Source organism: Calidris pugnax, unplaced genomic scaffold, assembly GCF_001431845.1.
Source record: "Calidris pugnax isolate Ruff unplaced genomic scaffold, ASM143184v1 scaffold14, whole genome shotgun sequence".
NCBI classification, from domain to species: Eukaryota; Metazoa; Chordata; class Aves; order Charadriiformes; family Scolopacidae; genus Calidris; species Calidris pugnax.
In genome coordinates, this window is record NW_015090793.1 from 3,814,822 (window position 1) to 3,840,591 (window position 25,770).

Here is a 25,770-nt window from a genome sequence, read left to right on the forward strand (position 1 = left end):
TCCCACAGGCAACATGCCACAGCATATTTATGCAAACAAGGTTGGATTATCAAGTCATGGATCTATAATGCCATAGTACTTCACTAGATTTCAAGATACACATACAACTGATCCATATTCATTTTCCCACTTGTTTTATCAAATGCTCAGCCCATGCCATTCATTTCCTCTTAGCTAATTTCCCCAAAGCACACTCTATGGCATTATAGTGCTGCTTGGCAAACAAAAAAGTAAAGCTCTACTTTTTTGGGACTTGTAAAATCCATATAATTTACAGCACTGTTAAGCAACTGGAAGCCAAACATGACATTTATTCTAACATAAAATGGTTGTTAATTCACTGTTATTGTTTTAGTGTGGATGGAGCACAAATTTAATGGCTAGTAACGAAGTTATAGCAAGATTTTGCGGGGGATAAAGAAAGTGCAGCAGCTCAGAGCACTAGATCTGTAACTGAGTTCTGCCTTCAGGGAGGGGAAGTTTTATAACCATAAAACTACTGCATTACCATAACTGCCGAGACCACACCATGGAGGTGGCCTCTGCTGACCCTTGCCTCTGCTCAGTCTTTGCCTCTGTTGACAAGCAGTGGACACATGGTCATCTGTCTGTCACCAAAGCCAGCCTTGACAGGCACCACTGAACTCAACTGGGTAGTGCCACCGAGTTTGATGAGAGGAAAAGCAAGCCAGAAGAGGTCAGAAGAGTGTGCTGGGTGTCTCATGACGATTCATACCTTATCGGTTCTAAATTTTGTGTCTCTTATTTTCATAGTCGGTGCCAAATTAAAACTTGAAAACTACTCAGCCATTACCACTGTGTACTCAATAAGTGATTTCTTGTTGCAAAAATGTAATCAGAGCAGCTGAGAAACTGAGATTTCAACTGGACATGCTGATAGCCTGTGGTACTCCCAAAAAGTAAGGTAAGGATTATAACATTACCAAAAATCTGGTGTGTCACCACCAGCTTGCAGTCAAATTGTCCTCAGACAAGGAACCAGACTGTTATTCAGTTTCTTGATTCCCGCTTTGCTCTTGGAAGGAAAGAAGTAGCAACAGGTTTTCACAGCACATTTTTTAATTGCCTCTTTCTTTGCTGCTTGCTGCCCAGATGCCTGAACATCCCTACTATATGAAAGAAGCCTCTATGCCACTCCAACTTTGACCATAAAGAGCAGTGCTGGGCACTTATTTAAGTGAGATCCTTTAAAACTCCAATAACCTTAAAAATCTTCATCCCAAAGTGATGTTTCTATTGGAATTTTTTAGTTTAAAAAGAAAAGGAAAGTTGCCAAGTGATCTTCACAGTGTATCAATTGCTCATTTACTTAAAATTAGTGTATTATTAAAATCTCATATTCATATATGACTTGCATGAATAATGACTTCATTGACAGTGACCCCAAGGTGCTGGAATTGTACATATATAGAGAGTCATTCTTCAGGGAAAGGGTAGGGTGTCAGTGAGGAATCAGGAGGAAGCATTGATTAAGAGGAATAAACTTGTAAGGAAACAGGATGAAGGCACAAGGACCAGGGGGCAGCAAATCTGTGAATTGCTCAAGGGAAGGATCACCTGGGTGGAGCAGTTTGTAAAGCCATCACCTCTAACTTGTTCAAAAGGAAAGAATTAAGGATGAAATGAGGGAAAAGGTTCTTCTTGCAGCCCACTTGTCCACGCTGATGCACATTTAAATTACATTTATAACTCTGCCACTGATTTGGAAAAACACAAAAGAGCAGTTGTATTTCACATTTTGCATACAAAGTATTTAATAATAACGCAAACCGAGGACCCATGTAGAATGTTCATGTGTAGGAACTCCAGACAGTCATTTAATCTAGCCTGTAATAAAAATCTCTAAAATGGGATTTTGCCAAGAATTTGTCTCTTTCAAGGTTTTCCTGCTATATGTTGAAGAACTTCAAACAAGGTCTCAGAGAAACTAACACTACCCGAGAGAGATATTTTTCAAACTTCTGGTTTTGTCTTTTGCCACAAGGAGCTGCAGGCTGTGATCTGCTCTGCTGGTCAGTGGAGAGCGAAAAACCAGAAGCATGAATTCCTTCCTGGATTTTGTTTAACTTGGAAAGAATCTGGAAAGGTTTACTTTGAACTTGAGTGTCAACCACAAAAACTTCCTTGTGTCTTTTGGCTGCTCACAGGGTAGGCTGCTCTTTTAACCTTATGTACGTGGAGCCAACTGACCAGAGCTAAGACCATGCTTTCTTTTCAAAGCACTATCAGGAAAAGGATCACACTGTTTATACCCTTTCCAAGTCAGCTTTTATCTTATCTGGGAGAATGAGAGATTTGATAACAAGTTACAGTAAGAGCTGTCTAAGTTCGGGATTGAACAACAAACAGTTATCACTGGTCTAATGAGGGAGATGTCAGAGCCTACTCCCAAAAGTGGATCCTTTCACATCTTTGCACGTGGTGCGTTAAGCTAGACAAAGTTTTTTGAAGTTTGATGAGTAATTCTTTTCAAGCTTTCAAAGCCAAATTAAATGGGTTTTGGAAGCTGTGCTCCTGCACTAGAAAGGCAAGATACTTTCCACAACATTTGAGGTAAGTACTTTTTCAGTAGTGCTCAGCACAGCCTGTACATTCACTGGTTCCATCACCTCAACAGGAAGAGTTACACCAAGCATCAGCACTTGGAATATCACACCCTATGATTTGCAAGGGTCTGAACTGTGAAACTTTCTTGAAGCAAAGCTGCCACAGGATTTATTTTGAAGATGTTCTGATGACAAAAATCCTTAAAAGACCACAACCAAATAATTTGTCTGCATGACAAAGAATAGCTCATCCTATCACACTTCATGGGAGCCAGACTACAGTATACTGACGAAAGAACAGGAACTCAGTAATCATATTTTTTTCTGGAAAAATTATGAACCATGTAATTCTGAGGAAGAATACAATGTAAAGTTAGTGAAGTCAAAAGAAAGATTCTGCCTGTTTTAATTTCCCTAGGGCAGTAACATTTCTGCCTCCTGGAAGCTTGAAGAAATATTTTTTATGACGATTGTGGAGTGCTACTCTTACAAAGATAACAATCTAGCATTATTAAGCAGTGTATTATTTTTGGATTTAATCAAAATTTTTTAAATTAGTGTGATTTCACTTCTTTAAAACTGCAGTGACAACATTAATCTTGGTCTGGATACAAAGCAACTATTTCTACAATCCTGCTCTCCCCACACTAACCATTTCGAAGACAAAAAAACACAGCACATTGACGCCCTCAAAAGGCTTCTCAAGATAAGGCAAAAATACAGCGTGAAACTCAGAGAAAAGAATTCAGAGAACTTGAAGAGGACAGGGGCAAATCTGCTGACTCCTTTCGGATTGAGACATTAACTCAGTGTTAAAACAGCTGATAACCTACACAAGCCCTGCAGGGCTCAGGATTACCTGTACAGGGTAAGTATAAACAGCCCTGCCTGCCTCAGAGGAGCCCTGCGAGGCACTGTAAGCTACTGCTTGCAAAATACTTTAGATCCTTGATAAAAAGTGCCGCAGAATTGCAAAATATTATAATTTTGAGCACGCAACTAATAATTGTTCGGGCACAAGGAGATGCCCCTGTGGATTTCTTCCCCCAAACAGCAGCACCAAGTAATTGCTGCTGCTCTGAGCTACAGTGGGTAGCACTGAAAAGAAACCCACTTTAACAGGAGCGCTGCTAAGCAACTGCAGGCGGGCTTTCAAATACGAGCTTTCCATACAGTGAAATCATGCACTGAAGAGGTTTTTTTTGACTCAGTACATCAGGTTGGATGATATCATCCAAATTTAGAGGACAGATAGAAAAATCGTTCACGCAGTGCCTCAGGGAATACTAGGGTGTGTGCCAGCCTTCCAAGAAATGTCAGGGTGGGGGGAAGGAGTTTTGCAGGTAGACTTTACAATAGCAACAACCAGCTTAGTCTCATCAGCTTTTTCCTCCAAAATTTGCTCTCGGGGATCACATTTAGGAGACTTGAGCCCGATTCCATTCCTGCTTATACCAATGAAATTCAGCTGACTTTGTACAGAACTGTTTCTGGATGCATTAGGGCCCATCAGCTTTCCAAAGGTGATGAGCACCTGCTATTCATTTGAGATGCAAGTCTGGTTCCTGCAGAGGCTCACTTCCTTTTCTGTAATGGTTATGAAGGCAAGAAGAACAGTTTTGCAGGTTTTTTAAATCAAACAGTACATAAGAGTCAAAAAACAGCCACTGGAAATGTTTGGCATTCAACATTCATGTCTCCTCCCCACTTGTATTGTTACTAGAGAGAACTGACTCAGGGGAAGACACATGTGGTAGTTCAATGTCTTCTCTTTCTGACATTAAACTAACTAGCTAAAAAAATAGCCTTTGACTCAAAAGTTCTTGGCATTTCTTGTTACTGTCTCACATCTGCAACATGGAGGTCATTAAAAGTTAATATCCACAGCAAAAAAATTTAATGGCAAGGAGACTAGACTCAATTACTCTGTTTTGCAACATTATTTGCTAATCAGTGCAGGTATACTGATTTAACCAACTTTTCTGGCATAATTTTTGGTAATGCTACAAATAATATGAAGAAATGACTAAATGCAGGTTAGAACATTAGATAACTGATTATCCAACGTCGGATCAAACAGATAAGCTTGTTGTATTTATTTAGCATCACCAAAATAGGGTAAACACTATATTTTAGGACAAATTGACTTTTAATTTATTTCCCTCTCTTTTTTTCACTCGAAAAATCTAATCCCTTCCCTTCACCCCTTTGAAAAAACACTTAGCACTCACTGAAAAAAGGCAAAATAAAACCCATACCCACTCAGTTCTTAAAACTTACACAGTACATCAAGAAAGCACTTGCACAAAATTAAGACAAATTTTATCCAAGTAGAAGCCATGCTTGCACAGACATAAAAGTGAAACACATCGGAAATAAGTCTACAGTAATCACAGCACGGTTTTGCATTCCTGGACCTTACCTTTGAAGAAAGGGATGTAATGATGTCTGAATGTAGATGTAGGGCTTGGGTGTTGGGGCAGGGAGATGCAGCTACTGGTACCAAGACTCTGAGTACCAGCTGGGGGCAACAGAGAGTAAGTGAAAATAAACTATTTAGTTCACTTACTGAAAGCCACAAATTACAATGCCATCCTTTTTTTTCAGGAACATTTTCCTCCTGATGCTTAGAAAACATATAGTTTATACTTAAGACTTCTGGTTATTGCTAAAAACATCACAGTGGCCATACTATGTGGTTGGCCAAGGGACATGGGCTTTCTGCAGACAGAAAGAGTACCATATAAAATGCTGATAATGTAACGCATCAGAAAATATTCCAGAAAAGGCATCACAAAAAGCACAGCTGTACTCAGGGGAAAATCTGCGTATTCAAAAGCTGCAAGAGGGAATGATATATGCTTATAATGGATCTAATGAAATGAAATGGGGAGAGCCTTGTCTCTGCTGAGAACTGTGCTATGAGTGGGTCCAGTTCTCACTGCCATCTGTGCACACTGGTAGAATTTAGTTCACAACACACCACGGCACTCAAGTGCACGACTAATTTAAGCTTTGAAGAAACATCCTGAAGTTATTTGAGCTGCAAAAGTTAGATATGTGATTTAATACTTTAAAAAATGTTCTCAGACATCATCTTTCTTTGCTTTGTTGTAATAATATCCTGATAACATATTTTGAAGGACTAATGGCAATTATTAAAAGTGGCAATTATGATTACTATCTTCTAAATTTTCAATGAATCTGTAAAAAATTAGAATTAATTTGGAATTTTGCTTCTTTCTTCCTTTCTTTAACCGTATGTAGCTAAACTTAAGCATGGCACACCTGCCAGACCTTTGGCGCAGAACAGTCTTTCCTCTCCTTAATGGATCTTTGATACTCTACCTCATTTCCCCTTCCTCAAATACTTTATGTATTAAAAGTATTCAATTCCTGTAAAAATTATTTGTGTTACCCATAAAATTTTCATTTCCACTGGAGAGATTAAGAACTCTCAATTTTCCAAACTAGTTTATAATTATAATGTATCCCCAACTAAATGAAAAGACACCACGAAAATAATACAAATGCTCTGTGTTTTCCACCCAAATGATGGAGTGGAAAAAATTAGAATTAATTTTGAACAATTTAGTTGATTATTTCTAAGGATAAAATTCTATACAGTGGCCAAATACAAAGGGGCCTTTGTATGAGGCCCCCATGCAAAGATTAAAAGGGGGTGACCCCTCCTCTCTATGCAACAAGAACACCAACAGAGCTGCCACTGCAGCTGAAAGCTGCAGTAAACATGGCTGTAAGCTTCTCAACTAAAGCAACTTGGCCTTCAAAATCCAGCCATTAGAACCACTAGTCACTCCTCCAGCTCTTGCACTGTGGAGAGGAGACACAGGCCATAACCCTGCAGTACAAGAAATGAAGTCACTCAATCATCCTCTTGGCTTCATGTGCATTCGCTGCTACCGTGCCACACTGTGAAAAAGCTGTGGATTGTGTGTATAGCTTCAGGCAGGATGGGACCAGGATTAAGTCCTTTAAACTGTTCTATCTTCTGTTTACAGATACATCAAATCAGTCTTTCCAGATGCTTGCTTTCGTTTTCTTAGATGCTCATTTCTGAAGCACTCGTTTCCTTTCTCCCCACGGGACTCTATGTTCACAGTAAATAAATCACTGCAATGCACTGCTACTCCACCTTAAACCCCTGCCTACCAGTGTCTAGCTTACTTACAACATAAGACAAAATAGTGGAAAAATCTAGAGAATAAATAAGGCTGCTTTTCAATTACCTGGTCTGCTGTAATGCTGAGGAGAATGGGAGGTTGGAGTGTAGCGACCATAACCCAGTGAGCCAGCAGAGCTAGGACTTGATGTCCTGTACTGCTTGAAAGATCTGTCATCTTGGTCACCCTGAGAGGAAGAGAGGAAATATGTTATTAGGGAAGAGAAATCACTTCCTAAACAGGCAGAATATGCCATTTTGCACATTTCTGTGCCATGTAGGTGAAAGTCGATGCTGTCGTAACGCTCCATGCAATCCCAGTGAAATAAAGGGGGCTTTGAGCCGTAAGCACATCCACCACAAAGTGATCAAAGGAGCTCTGCCAAGTATCAGAGAATGGTCATGTTTGCACAATAGTCAGCACATACATGAATTTAAAATGACAATATAATTTGAAAATAATATAACAGCGCAGAAGTGTTTTCTCAGGACAGTATAATTCCCTGAACATACACTGGTGGGTGGAAGATGAGATCAGGTTAGCATGATAGTACTATGGTCACTTTGTACCCATCCATATGAATGGATGCATAAGGCTTACAGGCTACACAAAAATCAGTATTTGTTGGCATCATTACATCACAGAAACAACTGTATCAGCTGTACAAAATGCCCAGTTTACTATATTAAACATGGTCATTACTAGCTAGGTGATATAAACACTCATATACAGCATTAGCATTAACACTGCAGCATTGTGCAAAGCTAGTCATACAACCTATTTCCCACTAAATCCTTGGTTTCAACCACTTAAAACCATGTACACCCATTCCAAACCCCTTACTCTCTATAGCTAGTTAAATTACAATTGCAATTTGCATGTAATATCTTCTTAAATGTAAAAGCATTACTAAGTGAATTAGATCTGGAAATGACTTTTTGTAAACCAGCTACAAAAGCAAATTCAGAATTCTTGTTTCTTTTAAGACAAGCAAGAATTGGCTTGAGTTAACCTCAAATTAGAACAAATCAGGTAACCTGCAGATACTCCCTTAGGGGACGTCATACTCCAAAAAATGCTTCCCCTCTCCTATTCCAGTAGGAGTGAGTGAAGATATGCTATACTGTAACGGTGTTAGCCACTTGTCATGAATCCTGGGACTTCTTTAGGCACCTGGACGACTCCCATGGGATAATTCATCATCTAAACACACAGGAGATCCTACTTATCACCATCATCATCTCCCAGATTCCTACCAGGACCACTTAATTACACCCAGCCATTCATCTTTAGATGAATGCAACTTCCCATTTGGCTTCTCTGGGATTATCCTCGACTCTATGGAAATGTACAATGTTCTTCCATCACCAGTTTTTCTCCTCTGGCTCAAGTGTGCTCCATCCCTTCCACCTCACCCCAGACTGTATTTTCAAAAACTGAAAATCAGTTTTGCATAGTTGTAAGTAGCACTATTGCTTTAATATCCATTTCAGAAGAAATAACATAAAAAAGGGAGAACTTATGCCTTCCCAAGCATGCAGCGTCCTGTAGGTGTTCTGCCACCAATCCCTCTAGGCCCAGTTTGAGATGTTTCCCTCCCAAAATAGCTACACTATTTAATAACCATTTCAACCGATGTGAAGAGAGTTACAAGCAGTATAGCAATGTCTAGAAAGTCTTGCAATGATGTTTAAATACCGTAAGATGTTAGCTAATATATATATATTATATATATATAATATATATAATACACTGGAAGTTTCCTCTAATAAAAATCCCTGCAACAAAACTGGTGGCAAGTTTGCAGATGATGATGCCTGAGCACCTGGTCATAGACTTTAGAGAAAAACAGCAAGGAGGGCAAAACTAGATAACCTGGAGAACTGACATAACACAAAAGATGGCAACACCACCCTCCATACCAGTGTCACTTCTGGAATTGAATAGTACAACTGTAACAGATAGCTAATTTAAAAGAAATTATTATAATCTTCAAAACCACCAAGATTTCATATTGATTATTTCACACCTTACCTTTTGTGTACTTTGTGTCTCTGTAAGGAACAGTCAATCAAGTTCATGAAATCCAATATGAAATAAAGCATGTTTTTATTTTTAAACTATCAATTAAATTACATTTCTATTGGTTAACTTCCCTATTTAGCCAATACCCATCATGACAGTTGGCAATTTACAAACCTTAATGAAAATTTGCAATTCCCCACTATTACCAAAATTTTGCAATACAGTTCTCTTAACATAAAATTGAGATAATGGAAAAATTAGCCAAGCCTGTGATATGTAATTGAGTAACTATACCTGGGAAGCTGTGTGAAACGGTTTCTTTGCTTCCAAGGTGATGTTTCTTGAAACAATGACTGGCTTTGATCATTAATGCACATCAAAATACACAGACCTAGAAGTTTAGGTATGTGCAAATGATTGAAGAGTATATGTGCACAAATAGTATAAGTAGGTTAACTATTTGTGAAATAAAAAGATAAAAGGAAAAAAAAAAGACAAAGCTATGCCAAGCATTAGTTTAAGTCAACTCATGCTGGCAGCTTTAAATGCAAACATAAATCATATTTCCCAATGTAATTTATTTAGTAGAGCTTGAAGAAGTGACCACAATACAACCTTTATTTTAGAAAGCAGGAACATGGATGACAGTGGAGATAGATGTGTCCAGATGACAATCCAGAAGCAAAGCACGTATTCAACACAAGTAACACTGTGAAAACCATAAATTGTAAAACCCCATGCACTGTATAGGCAGGAGGAAAACCCCACATTGCAGACTCTGCTGGTTATCGATATGACCAGGTTTATGCATCACAACATGGGTCAGAACAGGAGTACAAAGGCTTTGGGGATTACCTCAGTAGGTGTTGGAGAGAGCAACTGAGGTGACTGCAAACAGCAACACACAACAAATTAGTGATATAAATTCATGCATGATGTTACTTGTGAGAAGAACTACTCTTAAAATACCAATATCCACGTACAACACAATACAATTATGAAAAACACCTGTCAATTAAGTTAGGGCAATTTTTCTTTTTATTTGTTTTCAAAGAAGTCAATAAAGAATAAGATATAAATAATTTCATATAAAGTTTTTGTTGATGTCTTTACTACAAAATCCTTGAGTCTGGTGAGACCAGTACTCTACCACAGATGGTGCTGCCAGTTGGGAAACTCACATTTAAAGCAACTGCCTGAGACTAGACACAAGCCTTAGTCAAATCTGGACTAGAATTTTGCTGCTCATAGCTGGCTGCTTTAAGTGAAATAAAAATATCTCTAGTATTTAATTTTTAATTAAACATCATGTAATTTGAAAATTCGCTGTTCGTTCAATTTCCTTTAAAAACTAAAGGCTCAACTCAGTTAAGCAGAAATCTACTGAAAATATTGCAGCTGCGGGCATAGCCAGGATGCTGAAATTTGGAAGACAGGACATACATATGTATAAACCAGGGGAAAAAGAGGCTGGAGAGCAGCCCTGTGGAGAAATCTTGGGGTTTGAGTTGATGGCCAGTTGAATATGAGACAACAGTGTGCCACAGAAGCCAAAAGGGCCAGCCATGTCCTGGGGTGCATCAAGCACAGCATAACTAGCCGGTCAAGGGAGGCAATTGTCCCACTCTACACTGGTGTTGCCCCACCTTTATTACTGTGTGCAGCTTTGGGCACCTCAATATAAGGACATCAAACTATTAGAGCGTGTCCAGAGGAGGGCAACCAAGATGGTGAAAGGCCTCAATGGCAAGAGTTACTGGGAACAACTGAGGTCACTTAGTTTGTACAGCCTGGAGAAGAGAAGGCTGAGGGGCGACCTCATTGAGCTGGAGGTGCTGATCTCCTCTATGTGGTGACCAGCAATAGGACATAAGGAAATGGAATGAAGCTGCATCAGGAGAAGGCTCTGAGGAGACCTTTTAGCAGCCTTCCAATACCTAATGGGGGCCTACAGGAGAGACGTGCATGTTGGATTGTGAGCACAGCCCAACATCCCTTCCTGGTTTAGGCACCTAGAAACAGATGACTGGTTCCCACTTTATTTTTTAAGATATCACTGAGGTCTTGCTGACACAAATGCATACATCAGCACAGACCTATCTGAGACAGCATTAGACTGGTGGTACAAATACTGTGGGTGTCTCCTACAACCCCAAAAGAAAAGGCCCCTATTTGTGATGTGGCCCCTTTTATCTTCTGTTAAGTTATACGTTCACTGAAATTGGCAATGACTCCAGTTGTTTGAATGAACCCCTCCTGCTGTGGTCTCACCACTAAGCTACCCACTGAAAGCAGGTGACAGACAGCCCTCTTTGCTGTGGTTTATTTCTTTGGTTGGTTGGTTTTTTTAAAGCTCAACTGCAACTACCTTCTATTCCATTCCTGAAAGTACTGATGCTGAGGTTCCCACAGTTCAGTGCCGCTTGATCTCAGCAAAGGCTGGGCTGTCTACCAAGACAAGCTGCTTCACCACACCATCGGGCGGTTGTCCTGCCTGTGGGACCTCCAGCCTTTGAGTGATGGCATGGAGTCAGATCACACCAAGGGTTCAGAAGAAACCTAAGCCCTACCAAAGCCACATGGACACTTGCTTTGGTGAAGTGGAGAAGCAGAAGCAAGTAGCCAAGGAGATGCAGAAGGCAGGTAGGAGGAAAGCCCCTCCAGCAGCAGCACAGATTTATACTGAGTGTAATGGTTTTATAACCATCACATCGGAATAGATGCAATGAGCAAGTCCTCACAGGAGCTGGGCTGAAGGTTGTTTACTTCATGTACCTGTGCCAAGTCTAGATGTAAACTAGGAGGGCCACAGACATTATTTGCACCCACAAATTCTGACATAGAAAGGAAATGTTTGTACTCCACAGGTTCAGGACTAGCAAGCAGCTTTTAGTTTTGTGAATTTAGAAACTTAAAATACCATTTAAACCCTTTACCAGATACAACCTTAATTCTTTTAGCATGCAGGATAATCGCGCGACTGTTGTTCAGCATTGTACAGAGAGGGTTTGGAAGAGAGTCTACAAGATTTAATATATGCTGCACTTTATCTGAGAGGAGTATTGAGACTTCAGTAGTAGATTAAGCGTAAAAGGTGTAAATGCTAGCAGGACCGTGGCCCATATAAATAGTGAGGCTCTTATTTATAGTATTTATTTCTACCCATCCACTTATACCTATAGAGAATAATGCAGACTTCTGTTCCAGACCATGCATATGTTGATACTATAGCTAGTGTATGTAAGTGGTTTGATTTGTTAAAAAGTATCTAAAATTATAAAATAAATCAGAAATTCAAACAAAAGGTAGATATGGTTAGGGAAGAAAAACTAACTTGCATGACAGGAGTTATATACGAATATGCTTCACAAAAAACAGAATTAGTATAAGTAAATTAGATTTCATTAGCATAAACTGTGTAATATTAGCTCTGCATATGAATAGGTTGAAATGCATGCATGACATGAGGATGAACTTTAGTAAGGGACAGTTGAAAGAAATCTGTGCAGAGGAAAGTAATACCATTGTTGTGTTACCAAAATAATATGGTACACTTGAAAAAAAAAAAAAAAATATCATGACAGACATTTGGCTTCGCTTCTGATTTTTGCATTATAATTAGCAATGGCTCCTGTTTCCTACCACATGCATGTAGAACTCCTCTCATAGAAAAATGTATTTTAATTACATGTCATCTGTTTAAAAAATGATAACAGAAAGCAATTCTTTAATTTCTACAAACTAAAAAAGTGAAATGAACACCTTGTCTTTTGGAAGGCCTTGTGAATGAATGGATGAAATGACACAATTAACTCAAGTTATAAAAGTTAGGTTTTTTTAAATTCAGCAACATGTTTAATGATGCATACAAAATCTCAAATTCACAGTATAAAAAATACCCATGTGTCAGTACCTCCCCGTAACTATGCCTGTCATCTGAAGAGTAACTGATATATGGAGAATAGGAGATCATATCTGGGCGGTCAATGTTATAGATGGCTTTATTTTTAGGAAGAGCAGCCAAATCCCTGTAGTCAAGAATTTCATCTCCAAGCTTTGCCTAAGAAAAGGAGGAAAGAAAGCAGTGAGAATAAGAAAGAATATGATCAGGATGCAATCAGAAAAGGACAGATAAGTGTAGGTAGAAAAGTCATAATAATAATAATAATAAAATGCTTTTTGTGTTTGTGCACATTTAAATCTCCTATATTCACTACACAATGCTAAATATTAACGTTGTTTTCTTTCCATATACTGGTACTTAATACTTTTCTTTGTCACTCACATTTGGCTAATAAGAATGGCATGGCATCTTTCCAGTTCCCCTGGTTATATCCCATTTACTGCAAGCTGCACAAAGAGACACGGGGGACAGATATTGCAGTCTCTTTCAGGCAAAAAGCCCTTCATTTTTAAAGTGGCTTTGGTGTGTAGAATTCCCCTAACATAATCAGTAGTGAATAATCAAATATGTATTTCCAACACATACTCTCCAGATGCTGAAAAACATTAGTCTTTAATTTTTGCCATTCATCTGTGTGCCGCAGCTTCATCTCCTTTCCTGACTATGTCTAAATAGCCCTTAATTATGGGTCACAAACCAGCAGATGATGGATTTGCATCATGCTGGATTAGTTGGAAGATCACAGATGCCACTTAAGAGAAGTTCAAATCCTTTCATGAGACTCACACAGCCAACAAAGAGAGGGCTGTGTTGCTCCCCATTCTCCTCTTACTACGCTTATTCCAACAATATATAATTATGAAATGCTACATTTGCACAGATTATCCTTAGGATAACGTGCACCAAAACTGTATCCAGCACGTACTGTCTTGTAGATACAACAAGTTGGCCACATTGAGAGGAGAGAAATGGGCAGCATAATGGTCTCATTGCCTGTTCAGGCTTTGCAGAATGATAAGCTCTTTGTTGGCAACAGAATGATGAGTGAATCTCACTATTCTCTGAAAACCTCAGTATGACCAGCTATACAAATACAATAATGTTTTCCACATGCAAAAATATGAAAGTATCCAGGATTTATGTGTGCAGTGATTACATTTTTTCTTAGCGTGAGCTAAGAAAAGTTCAATAGATTTTCCAGGGAAGTTTTCTATTAGGTTAATCATACAGGAGAAATTTAGTGTGACAACTTTCATTTATCCCTTTTTCTAAAACAATGTAAGAATTTGTGCAAGCATAAGTAACAAGGAAAAGAGGAAGATTCCTCTTAACTTAGAAAGTAGAACAAAGCCGCTATAACCATCACATATTCTTGTCCTCAAAACTAATGAAAAAAATGTTTTTTAATCAAATAAGTGATTCTTCAGTGATCTATAGATCTCACCTTCCTTACAGCTACTTTAAGCAGCAAAGTGCAATGAAATAGCTTCTTAATGAAAATAAATCCCTCCCTACTGGGAAGCCAGGGGCAAGCTCTGATGCAGGGACAGGTCATGCAAAGACAAGGAGTCATCTGTCCATCAGGTCTGTTTCAGGAAGGCTTTGGGCAGCATTGTACCTACAAGGAAGGCCAAGGAGGCTGTAATAATTTCTTTTTTAAAGTATCCAGAATTGTGGAGATTATTCCAGTAAACCCAAAGTTTCGAACTGCAAATATCTAAATCTGAGTTATGGTAATCTTAGCCCCTATCTCACCCCTATAAGTGCAACTTGAGATCCTCCTCCTAGATTTCAGAACTGTCAGGAAAAAAACATCTAGTTACGTAGTTCCTTTCAGTTTAAGTATCAAAATGTAGGCAAAATTGGATGAAAAAACACCTTAGAGATAAAGTTACTTTCTACACACTCAATTCTACAAACATTTAGCCTCCACTGGGTTTTATTTTATTTGTTTCACCTACTTTCAAATATGTGAGTGGAATTCAAATGTGCTAGGGAAGGCACAAATTACAGCTAAGAGGCTTTAAGTCATTTCTTCAAAAATCTGGTATTTTGGATTCTGTTAAAACCATGCTCTAAGATTAGAACATCTATTTCATTTGGGATATGTAATTTTACAATTGTATAATTGGCAAATATGATCTGTATAAAAATATAACGTGATTTCTATTCCTAGTATGATATCACAGCCATGTAACCTAACCTAAACCTTCCAGATAGATATATCTTTGCAGGGAGCTCCTAATTCTCTCTTCATAAAATATAACTAAATATAAAGAAAGACTTTTATTTAGACCTATTCAATGTCATAATTTAGAAAATAATGATAATAATAAAGTGGTATTTAGGGACTCTCAGGGGATGCCTGCACTGGGGTAAATTTCAGTCCAGATATAATCCAGCCATCACTAAAGTTAATGAAAAGGTGCCCATTAACTTCAAAGGGCATTGGCCTATGCCCTCTCTCAGTGCAAGAGACACCAAAGTCTGGTATCAACAAAAGAAGAAAAAAAAGTATGGCTTTAGTAAAAGGTCTGTATGAATCCCATTCAGGTTTTGTCAAAACACGCTTTCTTTATCTTTCCCTAGCTGACCACTCAACCATGACCCAGGAACACATCGCCCATGAGGTGCCATCTTGTTCACAACAGCTGTGTTGCTCTGACTTTACGCCTTTGAAAGCACAAGCACCACAAATTCCCAGTTCCTAAGCTTTAACCACTTTCTCTAAATTCTTTTGTCCAACACAATACTTCACAGAGCTCACTAGTTGTTAAGGTACAGTTTCACTATTGGTTTTAACAACCTGAATCCATGCTATTGCTGAAAGCGGCTGTCCACTGTGTGCCTTCCCACTCTGTCCTCTACGTTAGCATTAGAGTCATGTAGATGGCTGGGTCTTTTTTTTGCCTCTTTGGTTTTCTGGAGGTTTTTCCTGGGTTATTTTTTAGCTAAATCTGGTCTCAAATCTGACTGATCATAGCTCTGTACCCACTAGTACCAAAGAGGAGACGGGAAGACACGGCTGGAGAAAGACAGGGCCACGTGTGGGTGGGACCTGCCTTTCAGTGGCAGCATAAATATAGGTTTGGTAAAACCAATCACAAAAGCACCCAAGAAAAATTTTGAGCATGTCTGTATGTCATAACACTCCTGTAACAGAAAACAGAAGCAAAAGATAGCCAAACAATAATTTTGATAATATGAAAGTCCAATAACATTTTTAATTCTTTTTACTTTCCTATTTGTGAAAACCAAAATAGAACTCAATCATTCTCACAGCTTTGACAATTAAGCAGTCAGAGATGAGAGAGATAGAGCAAGAATTTGCACACTTCTGGGGAATCTTTTTTCTTAATTGGCTCATATTTGCTAGGCAACTTTATTCTTTTACAGTCCCAGCTGCCTCTAAAGTATATTACAGCAAGAAATGTTAAAGTTGTCTGCTGATTTAATGATATCCAAAAGAAACAGAAAGAGAATGGAGGGATGTCCTTGACTTTTAATAGCCTGTGAAGCATGCTTAAAGCTATAATCACAAACAAAGAAAAACAGTACTATCCAACAGCCTGATAAATGTTACTAAAAACACATAAATCTTAGAAGAATGCTCATGTCTCTAAAAACAATGAAGTGGTGAATGGCCGGAGAACTACAGACCATCTAACCAAAGAAAGAGCTTACATAATAATAGGGTCCTAGCACAATGAAATGTCTTCATAGGAGTTGAGGCAACAAGATTTTCTTACTGGGAACGTCCACCAGTTTTACTGGTATCCACCAGCATGGAGATCTACTGGAAGGGGAACTCAGAAAAACTAATAAACATTTTGATAAGGGGCAGTTTTCTCCCACTTCTAGTTCACTCTTACTCAGATAAAGAGTATATTGCATTCAAAATAATTTATACTTGAAGAAAAAAAGACAAGTTTGGCTCCCAGGCACTCTTTTGCTTGTCTCAGTGTAGTAGATAAAAGTAGATAAAAGCTTTTAAACTCTATATAATAACCTCTGCAGCAGTCAATCACATCTGCAGCAATTTCCTCTGGATATGGTCCTATTCAAAAAGAATGACCTGCCTACCTGAGGGATACTTGGACAGGACAAAGAATAGCCCTGGGGATACCGAAGCTCTCCAAAACATGTTTGTACGGAACATGCCACACTTATGGATACTTTTTGCTTATTGGTGGCCATGAATTGCTACAGTAATTATGATAAGCAAGGTACACCTGGCACTGAAAAAAAAAATAATATTCAACTTAAGCTTTTATCATACTTGTTATTTTAAATCCTCTCTATGAGCTTTCCAGAGGAAGCACTTCTTAGACCATAAACACATCAAAGGTCCTCTGAGGTTAGGGACTGGCATTTGTCAAGGCCCGAGTCCTGCAATCACACACACGGGTGTTTTCATAAGCAATCGGATGCAGGCCCAAGAGCTTGATTTAGACAAGTTGTGTTCAAATCCAGGCTTGTAATCTACCTGTGGGCTGTTCTGTTTACTTAAACTTTTTTTTTTAGAAAGCACTGTGGTATTTTGCATGCTTTGGTATAAGCCAGCTCTAGTGGTAATGTAAGTGCTATAAATACACCACCAAAAAATAACAGGAAACTGCCAGAGTTCTGTTATGGTAAATGCAGTATTCAAACATTTTAAACATGAGAAAGTAAATTTTGTTTTAGAGGAATCACCAACTGCAGTGGTTTGGAGACACTAGCTTTCCACACAATGTGCTAAACTGTAGGAGGAAGCACAGGGTTTTCCCCATTCCACGGAATTAATTTCACCATGAAATACTCACATAGATCACACGGCTTGGGGAACCTGATGTACTTGAAGCAGGTACAGAAATAATACTCTCAGATGAAGTCCTCGTTTCCTACGGCAGGATAAGAGAAGTGAAATAGATAACAAATAGAGGAGAGGGAGAGAGGATGTAACTGTTACTTCAAAAAGAATGTGCAGGACATTTAACTTAATTTAACCTTTACCACTCAAAAATGGCATATTAAAGCAAGTCCAAAACATACAGGCACACCAATAAGTTAAAAAGAAAAGAGTACCTTTAGTCAATCAAACTGACCCTTGGAAACGCAAAAATGATTTTACATTTGACTTTCTCTTCCCCTCCCTTCAGAATGAAACGGGCCGGAGCACTTCTGTGCTGCCAGGAAAGCTTTTGGGCATTATCAGGGACAATAGTTCTGAGTCTGGGGTCACAAGATGACAGGGTGGCAGCGTTTTCACCTTAAAGTTATACCACCAAACCAATCCATATTACTTCTGGAACGCGTCACGCTACCACACCACTCACTCCCAGCAAACAGCACCACAGCCTACACAGCGCCCTGAATGAGGCACCCCATAGGTTAGCTTTCCCCTCTCTGATTGTAACAGTACCAGATTAATTTTAATGCTCAACTGGTTTTGCTCTGTTTTCAATCATTCTGGCATTCAGAGTGACAGACCTTTACTGCTTTCTTTTGGGTTGATTCCCTTATGATGAAAAATATAGTTACTTTTGAACAACAAAGGTTTGTGAGACATGACGATACTAACCGTGAGCAAACAGACCTGACATTCATAATTGAAGTTTAAACAAATCTTACTATGAAATCTATGGTTTTATACCCTCTTTTACCCATATACGTTAATTCATCATAAAATACTGTGGAAAAATCTGTTCCTGATTGCAAAAAGTACATCCATTTCCATGCACTCTGAATGACCACCATTTACTGTCTCACTAAAGGGTGACACTTCTTAACTGGAGGCTACAATTGTTCAGACCTTTAGAAGGATTTTAGCATTACACAGTATTAGCTTCATCCCTTCTGCTTACAATCTCACTCTCCCATCATTTTTCTTTTTGCTGTCACTCCCTTTCACAACTTCTTTTTCCCTTCCACTCCATCTCCAAAGCTTTAGAGTGTGCTGCCATTTACTCCTTCTGCATTTGTCACCTATTTAATTACATGCTCTGCATGTATCTATATAAATATACAGAAAGATAACTTTTAAAAATAGCAAACTGCAAAGAGTGACCAGAAAAATTCTCAACCAGTATATCCCATTCCCAATTTTACAAGTTATGTTGAAAAGTCCATTACTACCCTCTTTGAAATGGTACCCTTTCTTTTTGGTTTATTTTTTGATAATTAGTGTAAAGACCAAAAAAAAAGGAAAAACCTACGAAAAAGGAAAAATGACTAGACTTGGAAAAACTCTTTGAGCTCCATTCTGTTTTGTTTTTTTTTTTTTTTTTTTTTTTTTTTTTTCCTGTACTCAAGCAAAACTCACACGGACTTTCAGATACAGATGTCTTCCTCTCTGCTGGGGACAGGGCAGACTCCAAGCACTCTGAGAGATGTGTTATAAATGAGTCAGCCTTTACACAGTGTCTTACAAGTACATTTTCTTCACCTTTGTGAGGAAAAGGCAGCCAGTAGGAACCCAGTACAACTTTGTCCACTGCCTTTCTTTGAAGGAGGGAAAAAAACCAACCCAACCTACTACATTTTCAATAAATTACCTGGGGTTTTAGGCTTGCAATTTCTGTTACTCAGCCAGAATAAAATCCTTTGGAAGCCTGAAATACTGCTTAACAGTGCTAGGCTGATTCAGAAGCATTTATTAAAGTATTTTAACAATTTTAAATAAACATGTATTAAACAATAGGTTTTATACAGAAATGCTACTTATTTGATTTTCAGAGCTCTCCATGAAGAATACCAGAGCAATGGCTTCCCAAACACATGGGTACAAAAAATACAGCCAAGACCCTTCAGGGCAAAGCCTAAGCCAAATTTTTTTCCAAAACTGTAATTTAGTCTAAGTTGCACTTGCTAACATACCAGATTTGTAAACACTCTTTTTATAGCTGCTGCCTGCTGGTCTGACTTGTGCCTTCCCTCCAAGCTTTGATGAATCGAAGCAGAGCTTTTTTGAACAAGGGTACCAGCTTGGAGGATCAGAACTGAAAAACCCCATACTTGGCCTCCACATTAAATGAGATAGTTGCATCAGTCCCACCACTTCAGAGAGATCTTTTCCCCAGCTACAGATTAATTCTTCATTTCCTAGGGGCACCTTATTCATCTGCTAACCTTGTAATTATTAAAGTTGCCAGAACTCTCCTCTTTCCCCCTTGCACACAGACAGATGCACAAATCATCCAACTTAAGGAGGTACTTAAAGCCAGAGATTAAATTAAGTTGAGGCTCGCTTGCCAACATTTTACAAACAAATAATAAAAAAGAAATTCCAAGGAGATCTTTTTTGTAAAAACAAATAAAGTGAAAGTCCTCTGATCTTTTAAGTGCAGAGCCACATAAAAAGAGAAGAGGTCATGCACTGATCACATCATAATCAGACAGAAGTTAAAAATTAACTTCGTTTTTTCTTTCATATTTTTACATTTTTCCTTATTCAGTTTATACGTATAACTCTTAGGTCAGCATTCTCCTGAACTTGTAGCTTTAATCACTAAGTAAAAGCAGAATATTTACATTACATTATTACATTACATTAACCTACTAGATTTCAGTCATTTAAAATTTAAAATTACAGTGGTGAAAAAAATCCAAACCCTTCCCTCCATGCCCACTACAAAAAAATGAATAGAGAACAATGTGACAAAGGAATATCAATATGGTTTTTTTACCTTATTTTTTTCTTCAGCCTTTGCAGCTTGTCTACAAACTGGATGCCAAATGGATGCACCTGGAAAGTAAATTTCAAGTCCTGCTTAATTCAGTTCTCCAATAAGAACTTTAAAAGCTTTAAAAAAAGCAGCTTATTAAACCTTCCTATAAGGTATTCTAAGATACAGCACACTGATTACACTGCAGTCACCACTTCATGGATGCTTTCAAAGCTAAAACTGACAGCTTCTCAGTATCAGTAAGCCTGATCACATACATTTTAAAGACTAGGTGATCTTCAAAAAGCTACACATACTTGAGTATGTGAGATCAACATCATAACCTGAGTCCTAAAAAGCGTGATATGGGATCTCTGGAGCTCCTGCAGCCCAACCTCATGCTCAGAGCAGGTCCCAGTACAGCAGGAAGCTCAAGGCTGTGCCCAGTTGGGTTCTGCATATCTCCAGATGGAGATACCTCCGGTCAACCTGTTCCACTCTCATGCTATATATATTTTCCCCTTACATGTAGTAGCTAGCATTTCCCATACTCTTATTATACATATTCTTGTAATAGTCTGGTTCAAGTTATACCAAGTAGTCCACTGTGATGGCATGGAATAGTGCTGTGGTATTTAACACTAGCTGAAAATCCAGTCCTCCTTTCTGAATTATTCACTGTACTGATCTTGCATTTCCTACATGTTTGTCTCTCATAAGTCAAAATACTAATAACTGCCCAAATTCAGGGAAATATCCATGCTGGAGGAAGCAGAAAATACAGAATGAACCAATTCTCTATTGCATGTACGTACAGAAGAGAGCATTATGAACTCTAGAGATATAAGTAAACATTAAGTGTGAAAAAGAAACTTAATAGTTTTCCATTAGTCACAAAGGGGAAAAAATATTTTTAAAAGTTGAACACACTGTTCAATACTCAGTGTTCAATGGAAGTGGAATGTGTGTAACTATATAAAATAAAAGAATCATTTGTAAATTTTCATAGTAAAAAGGAACCTTTATGTTTATGCCAGTTCTGGGCTTGGACAAACCACAAACTAAAGCTCTGCACAGTTAAACAATGTGAGTGCAATGCAACTTCTGCCTGACTAAATGGGAAGTTGAGAACCTTCGTGTTATAAATATTTAATGTTTATACTGGGTGGAGAGCACCAAGAAGATTTATTGGAAATGCTTTGTTTTCACTGCAGTTTGATAGTTTTCTAACCAGTGGATTTTGGAAACAAGATAAAAACAGCAAGTCTATTTCCCAGAAGACAGATGGAGATCATTAGAATTTATTTCACAAAAATAACCCAGATGAACATAGACTCAAGCAGTAAAAGACTATCTGTAAGCACAGACTAGATTAATTTTGTTTACTAAGTTACTGAAGTTTTTTGGGACTGAACCACTAAGAAACGTCTTTACAGCACCTTTAAATTTAATACTAATTTGTCTTCCAATTATGAGTGAGTCTGAGCTTGCCCAATGCAAACGTTTGTCCCAACTGCTGCATAAGTTGATGTAAATCTTCCCAACGGTTTTAAGAAGTATTTAGATTATTATGTGACCCGTGGTCACACAAAACTGGCTGGAAAACTTTTTCACACAGGAGAAAAAGAGCCCTTTCACCCAAAAGTCATCTGCTGGATGACCACTGATGACTCAATTTCTTCTAAAGGAACACGCAACAGCTAAAGAAACTTTACAGTAGTTTATTAAGAGGATGAAGAATAATTTAATAAAATATGTCACACCCCAGGGTTTTATACCTAACGCATCAGGCCAGGCAGTCCAAATACCCAATCAAGGATCTCTTATTAAGTTAGCACCAGTTTATAATGAAAACTGCTCTTCATGTGAAAGACTAAAGGTAATGGTATGAATGTTTCCTGCACCAGAAAATAAAGTAAGATGGGTCCAAATTAACAGGACCTGAGCATACTTTGCGGTTATTTGAACTAAAAATCCGCACAAAACCTAACATATATCCACCCTTAGAACTAACTGATCTTAAAAAGAAGAATCACTTGCAACCCAGTTTCAGAAGGTTTGACATACACAAACACATTTGTAGTTTAATATCTTTTTAAAGCATTGATTTCCCAGGGGATTTCAGTACTGCTAAGTTACTTCGCAATTGGAAGAGCCACAGCATTTTCTGGCTCCTGTGGGAGAATCCATGAGCACAGACAAGGATCATTATGTCCTTTAATGAGCTAGTTCCTGTTGCAAACCAAAGTGACAATAAAATTGTCAGTTTAAATAACGTATTAAATTATAATTAGATCTTACTGAGACCACTGTTGTGTTTTAAATAAAGTCTAACTTTTCCAGCTTAATGAATGATTGCAAAGTATGCTTCTAGAAAACTGTGGACAATTGCAAAGTTTTAATACAGATCTAGGCAAGCATGTGATTTTAGTGTAACACACCAGCCATGCAGTTCCCACATCCCACAGAGTTTCTCTTTTCTGCTTTCCTTTGAAAAGAAAATGCCAAAGACATAGGCAAAAGCCTTCATTTTCTCTGGTGTTTGACCCTGTATTTAACTGTGTAGACATTGTTTTCTTTGATCAGTTTAGTACACCTAAAATTTGCTACTTAGGAAATATAGATTTTTAGCTCATATCTATGGCAAATAACTTTTTTTTCCTCCTATTGAATAAATTATTGTGCAATTCCTTCTCTATTGCCACTGAAATTCCCTGACAAGAACCACTGAATTTCTCCTGTGCACGCTTAGGCTGTGTAAGGTATGGGCTTCAGCTCCACGGCATCCTCTCCACCCTCTGAGGGCACTTCAGGTAAGGACCTTCAGATTTTCTCCTCATACGCAAATGGGCAATGGGTACAGACCTGATCTTAGGACTGTAACAGCAGCTTTACAGAACGTGCTGCTCCACATGTGTGTGAACTTTCACCTGGACCATTTATCACTGCAGAAAAGTCACTTTTATTTAGTAAATGGAAAATTCTATAGTCTTCACCGTCAAGTACCTCCATCTGCATGAAATAACTGCTACCGCTCATTCTTTCTATGATTCACACTTGTTATTGGATTTGAACTGAGAGAGAAGTAATTGATGAGTAAGAAGCAACAAGGGCTTGGTTTTGCTTTTCGTTAGCCTACACATTACATCCTTCACTTTCTTTGGTAGTTATGAAGTGAGAGTATGTGCAAAAAGCTCATCCGTGCTAGCAGGTATGGGCAAGAGCACAATGCTGCCAAGTATAACTGGTCTGCTTTTTGTTTTTGGGGTATTTTTTTGTTTTTACCTTGAAGATACATTTCTTCTCCTTCTGCAAACATCTGACTGCACCTGACACATCGTGCGCACGTTGGGTGATAATGTTTTTCTCCTGCCTGTTAGGGAAAAAAACCATACAGATGATTAAGTATACTGATCCATTTAGAAGCTTCACTACGAGGAGTTTTTTCTTTCATCCTCTAGAATATGACTAATTAGAGTAAATTAGTTAATGCCAATTAGCTCAACAATTTCTTACATCCACAATGCTTATTTTTGATTACAGAAGATTCCTGATTTAAAATGTAATTATGGTCTTGCCTACACATAAATGTTGATGTGCAATAGTTAAGCCTCTGAATTTACAGAATAAAAGCAATTTTATAGAGTGTACACGTTTTCCCCGAGTTAAATATAAGCAAATTTTCGTCCATGTAGAATGTTTCCTAATGTGTTTATTTGGAAAAGGCTGAGAGGCCATTGCATGTTCCTGTAAGAAATTACTATCAAGTATTGCCCCACTGTCTTCACCATGTAAATATGCTCTCACAGCACTGCACCATAAATCCTCCTTCTATTAATCTCGAAATCTAACACTCTTACTACAGGGTTGACATGTCTTACTCTTTTTCATTGACTGAATGTTGAAGCCTTCAGCATATTTATACTAAAGAACACAATTTGTGCCTGGGTGCTATTTTGCATTCATACTATCGAATACAGGAGTGTGACACATTTAGGCTAAAGAATCTCTGTGTTAACTTGGTCCATCCCTGAAAACCTGTTGCTGTATGTTAATCAGCAATGCAGATGAGTAACGCATCACATCAGAACTGCTATTTTGAAAACAGCTTTGTTCCGGTTCACTCTACTTTTTATGGTGTCATTTGTGCAGACTGCTGGGTGATTTCTGCAACTTCAGACATGGAAGATGGTCACTACTGCCTCAACACTTCAAAGTATCAGATAGTGAAGTATCAGTACCAGGTTTAAACCTTGGGTTTGAAATTGCTTGAGAGAGTGCAGGTATTTAAGCACAGAAAGTTATTTAACTATCATGAGATAAACTTAAATTTGGAATATCAAGCTGAAAAGAAATATAATTTCCTTTGGAAGATTTGTACTGCACAAGCATCGTTAAAGCAATGCATAGCCTCAATAATTCAATTGATTCAGCATAGCTGATACAATTCCCAGGCTAACACTCTCTAGGGGAATTCAATTACTCCTTTGCTAAAATAAACTGTCAGAACACATTCTTAGATAACCTGGATGCATCACACAATAAACTCTATTTCCCTAAATTTAACAGCTTAACCAAATACATATCAACTAGTGGTAGAATGGCAAAAAAAAAAAAAAAAAAAAATTTTATAACTTAGGTACAATTATAACAGAAAATGCAGGGAGAAAAGGTGCAGTAATCCTTTTGTTGAGGCTCACACCAGCCAATGGATTCAGCATAATTAAAAAAAAAAAAAAAAAGACATCTTTTTATAACTTAGGTACAATTATAACAGAAAATGCAGGGAGAAAAGGTGCAGTAATCCTTTTGTTGAGGCTCACACCAGCCAATGGATTCAGCATAATTACCTCTGAGTTCAAATGGGACATACTCAAACTCTTCATATAACTCAAAGTGCTGACAGTCTTCTTTGTTCCCCCTTTGAAAATTTTTTTACGATGTGCCTCCTCTAACCAAAGCACAGAAGACACAACATGGCAGATTCTTTGTCATTTGAAGTATTTAAAACAGATCACACCATCTTGCTAAAGGAGAGGTGATAGCAGCTGGATCTGAGGCTAGGGACTTGATGGAGGAATTAACTAATAATACTCCTTGATATGTTTATACAATTAGCCTGATTTGATACCATAAACTATATTCAGACCTGGGTGTGGTGGGTTGAAATGTGAACTTTAACCCCCTTGGGTACGTGCCAAGGAGGTTTTAATCAGTCACCCTGTCTCCTCTCTCTTCAGACTATTTTGGAGGCTTCATCTCATAGATGAACAATCGGTTCCAGCAGAACTCAGAAATTTTATAAGCTTGGGGCAGCAACTGTCTTATGCTTTCAGTTTAGTTGTAATGATGGCCTTTTTTTTTTTTTCTTGGTCATATTGATGTGAGGGAGTTTAATGCAGCAAACAAATTTCTAACCATATGGTCACTTCTTCTTTGCACAG

The 25,770-nt window shown here is 38.2% G+C and overlaps 1 protein-coding gene across 10 annotated transcripts in view; it reads right to left on the reverse strand.

The window, feature by feature from the left end:
- ABLIM2 (actin binding LIM protein family member 2) overlaps window positions 1-25,770 on the reverse strand; it is a 110,473-nt gene that overhangs the window by 31,582 nt on the left and 53,121 nt on the right. For 4 of the 10 annotated variants that reach the window (XM_014935956.1, XM_014966839.1, XM_014935955.1 and 1 more), the window contains exons 7-11: window positions 23,612-23,699; window positions 20,348-20,406; window positions 17,486-17,563; window positions 12,690-12,836; window positions 6,818-6,938 (exon numbers count right to left, since the gene is read on the reverse strand). In XM_014935956.1, the coding sequence (XP_014791442.1) occupies window positions 6,818-6,938; window positions 12,690-12,836; window positions 17,486-17,563; window positions 20,348-20,406; window positions 23,612-23,699 (493 nt within the window). Of the gene's footprint in view, window positions 1-4,989; window positions 5,089-6,817; window positions 6,939-9,631; window positions 9,665-12,689; window positions 12,837-17,485; window positions 17,564-20,347; window positions 20,407-23,611; window positions 23,700-25,770 lie in introns of all 10 variants that reach the window. The other 6 variants (XM_014935953.1, XM_014966835.1, XM_014966838.1 and 3 more) reach the window with 3 other exon arrangements.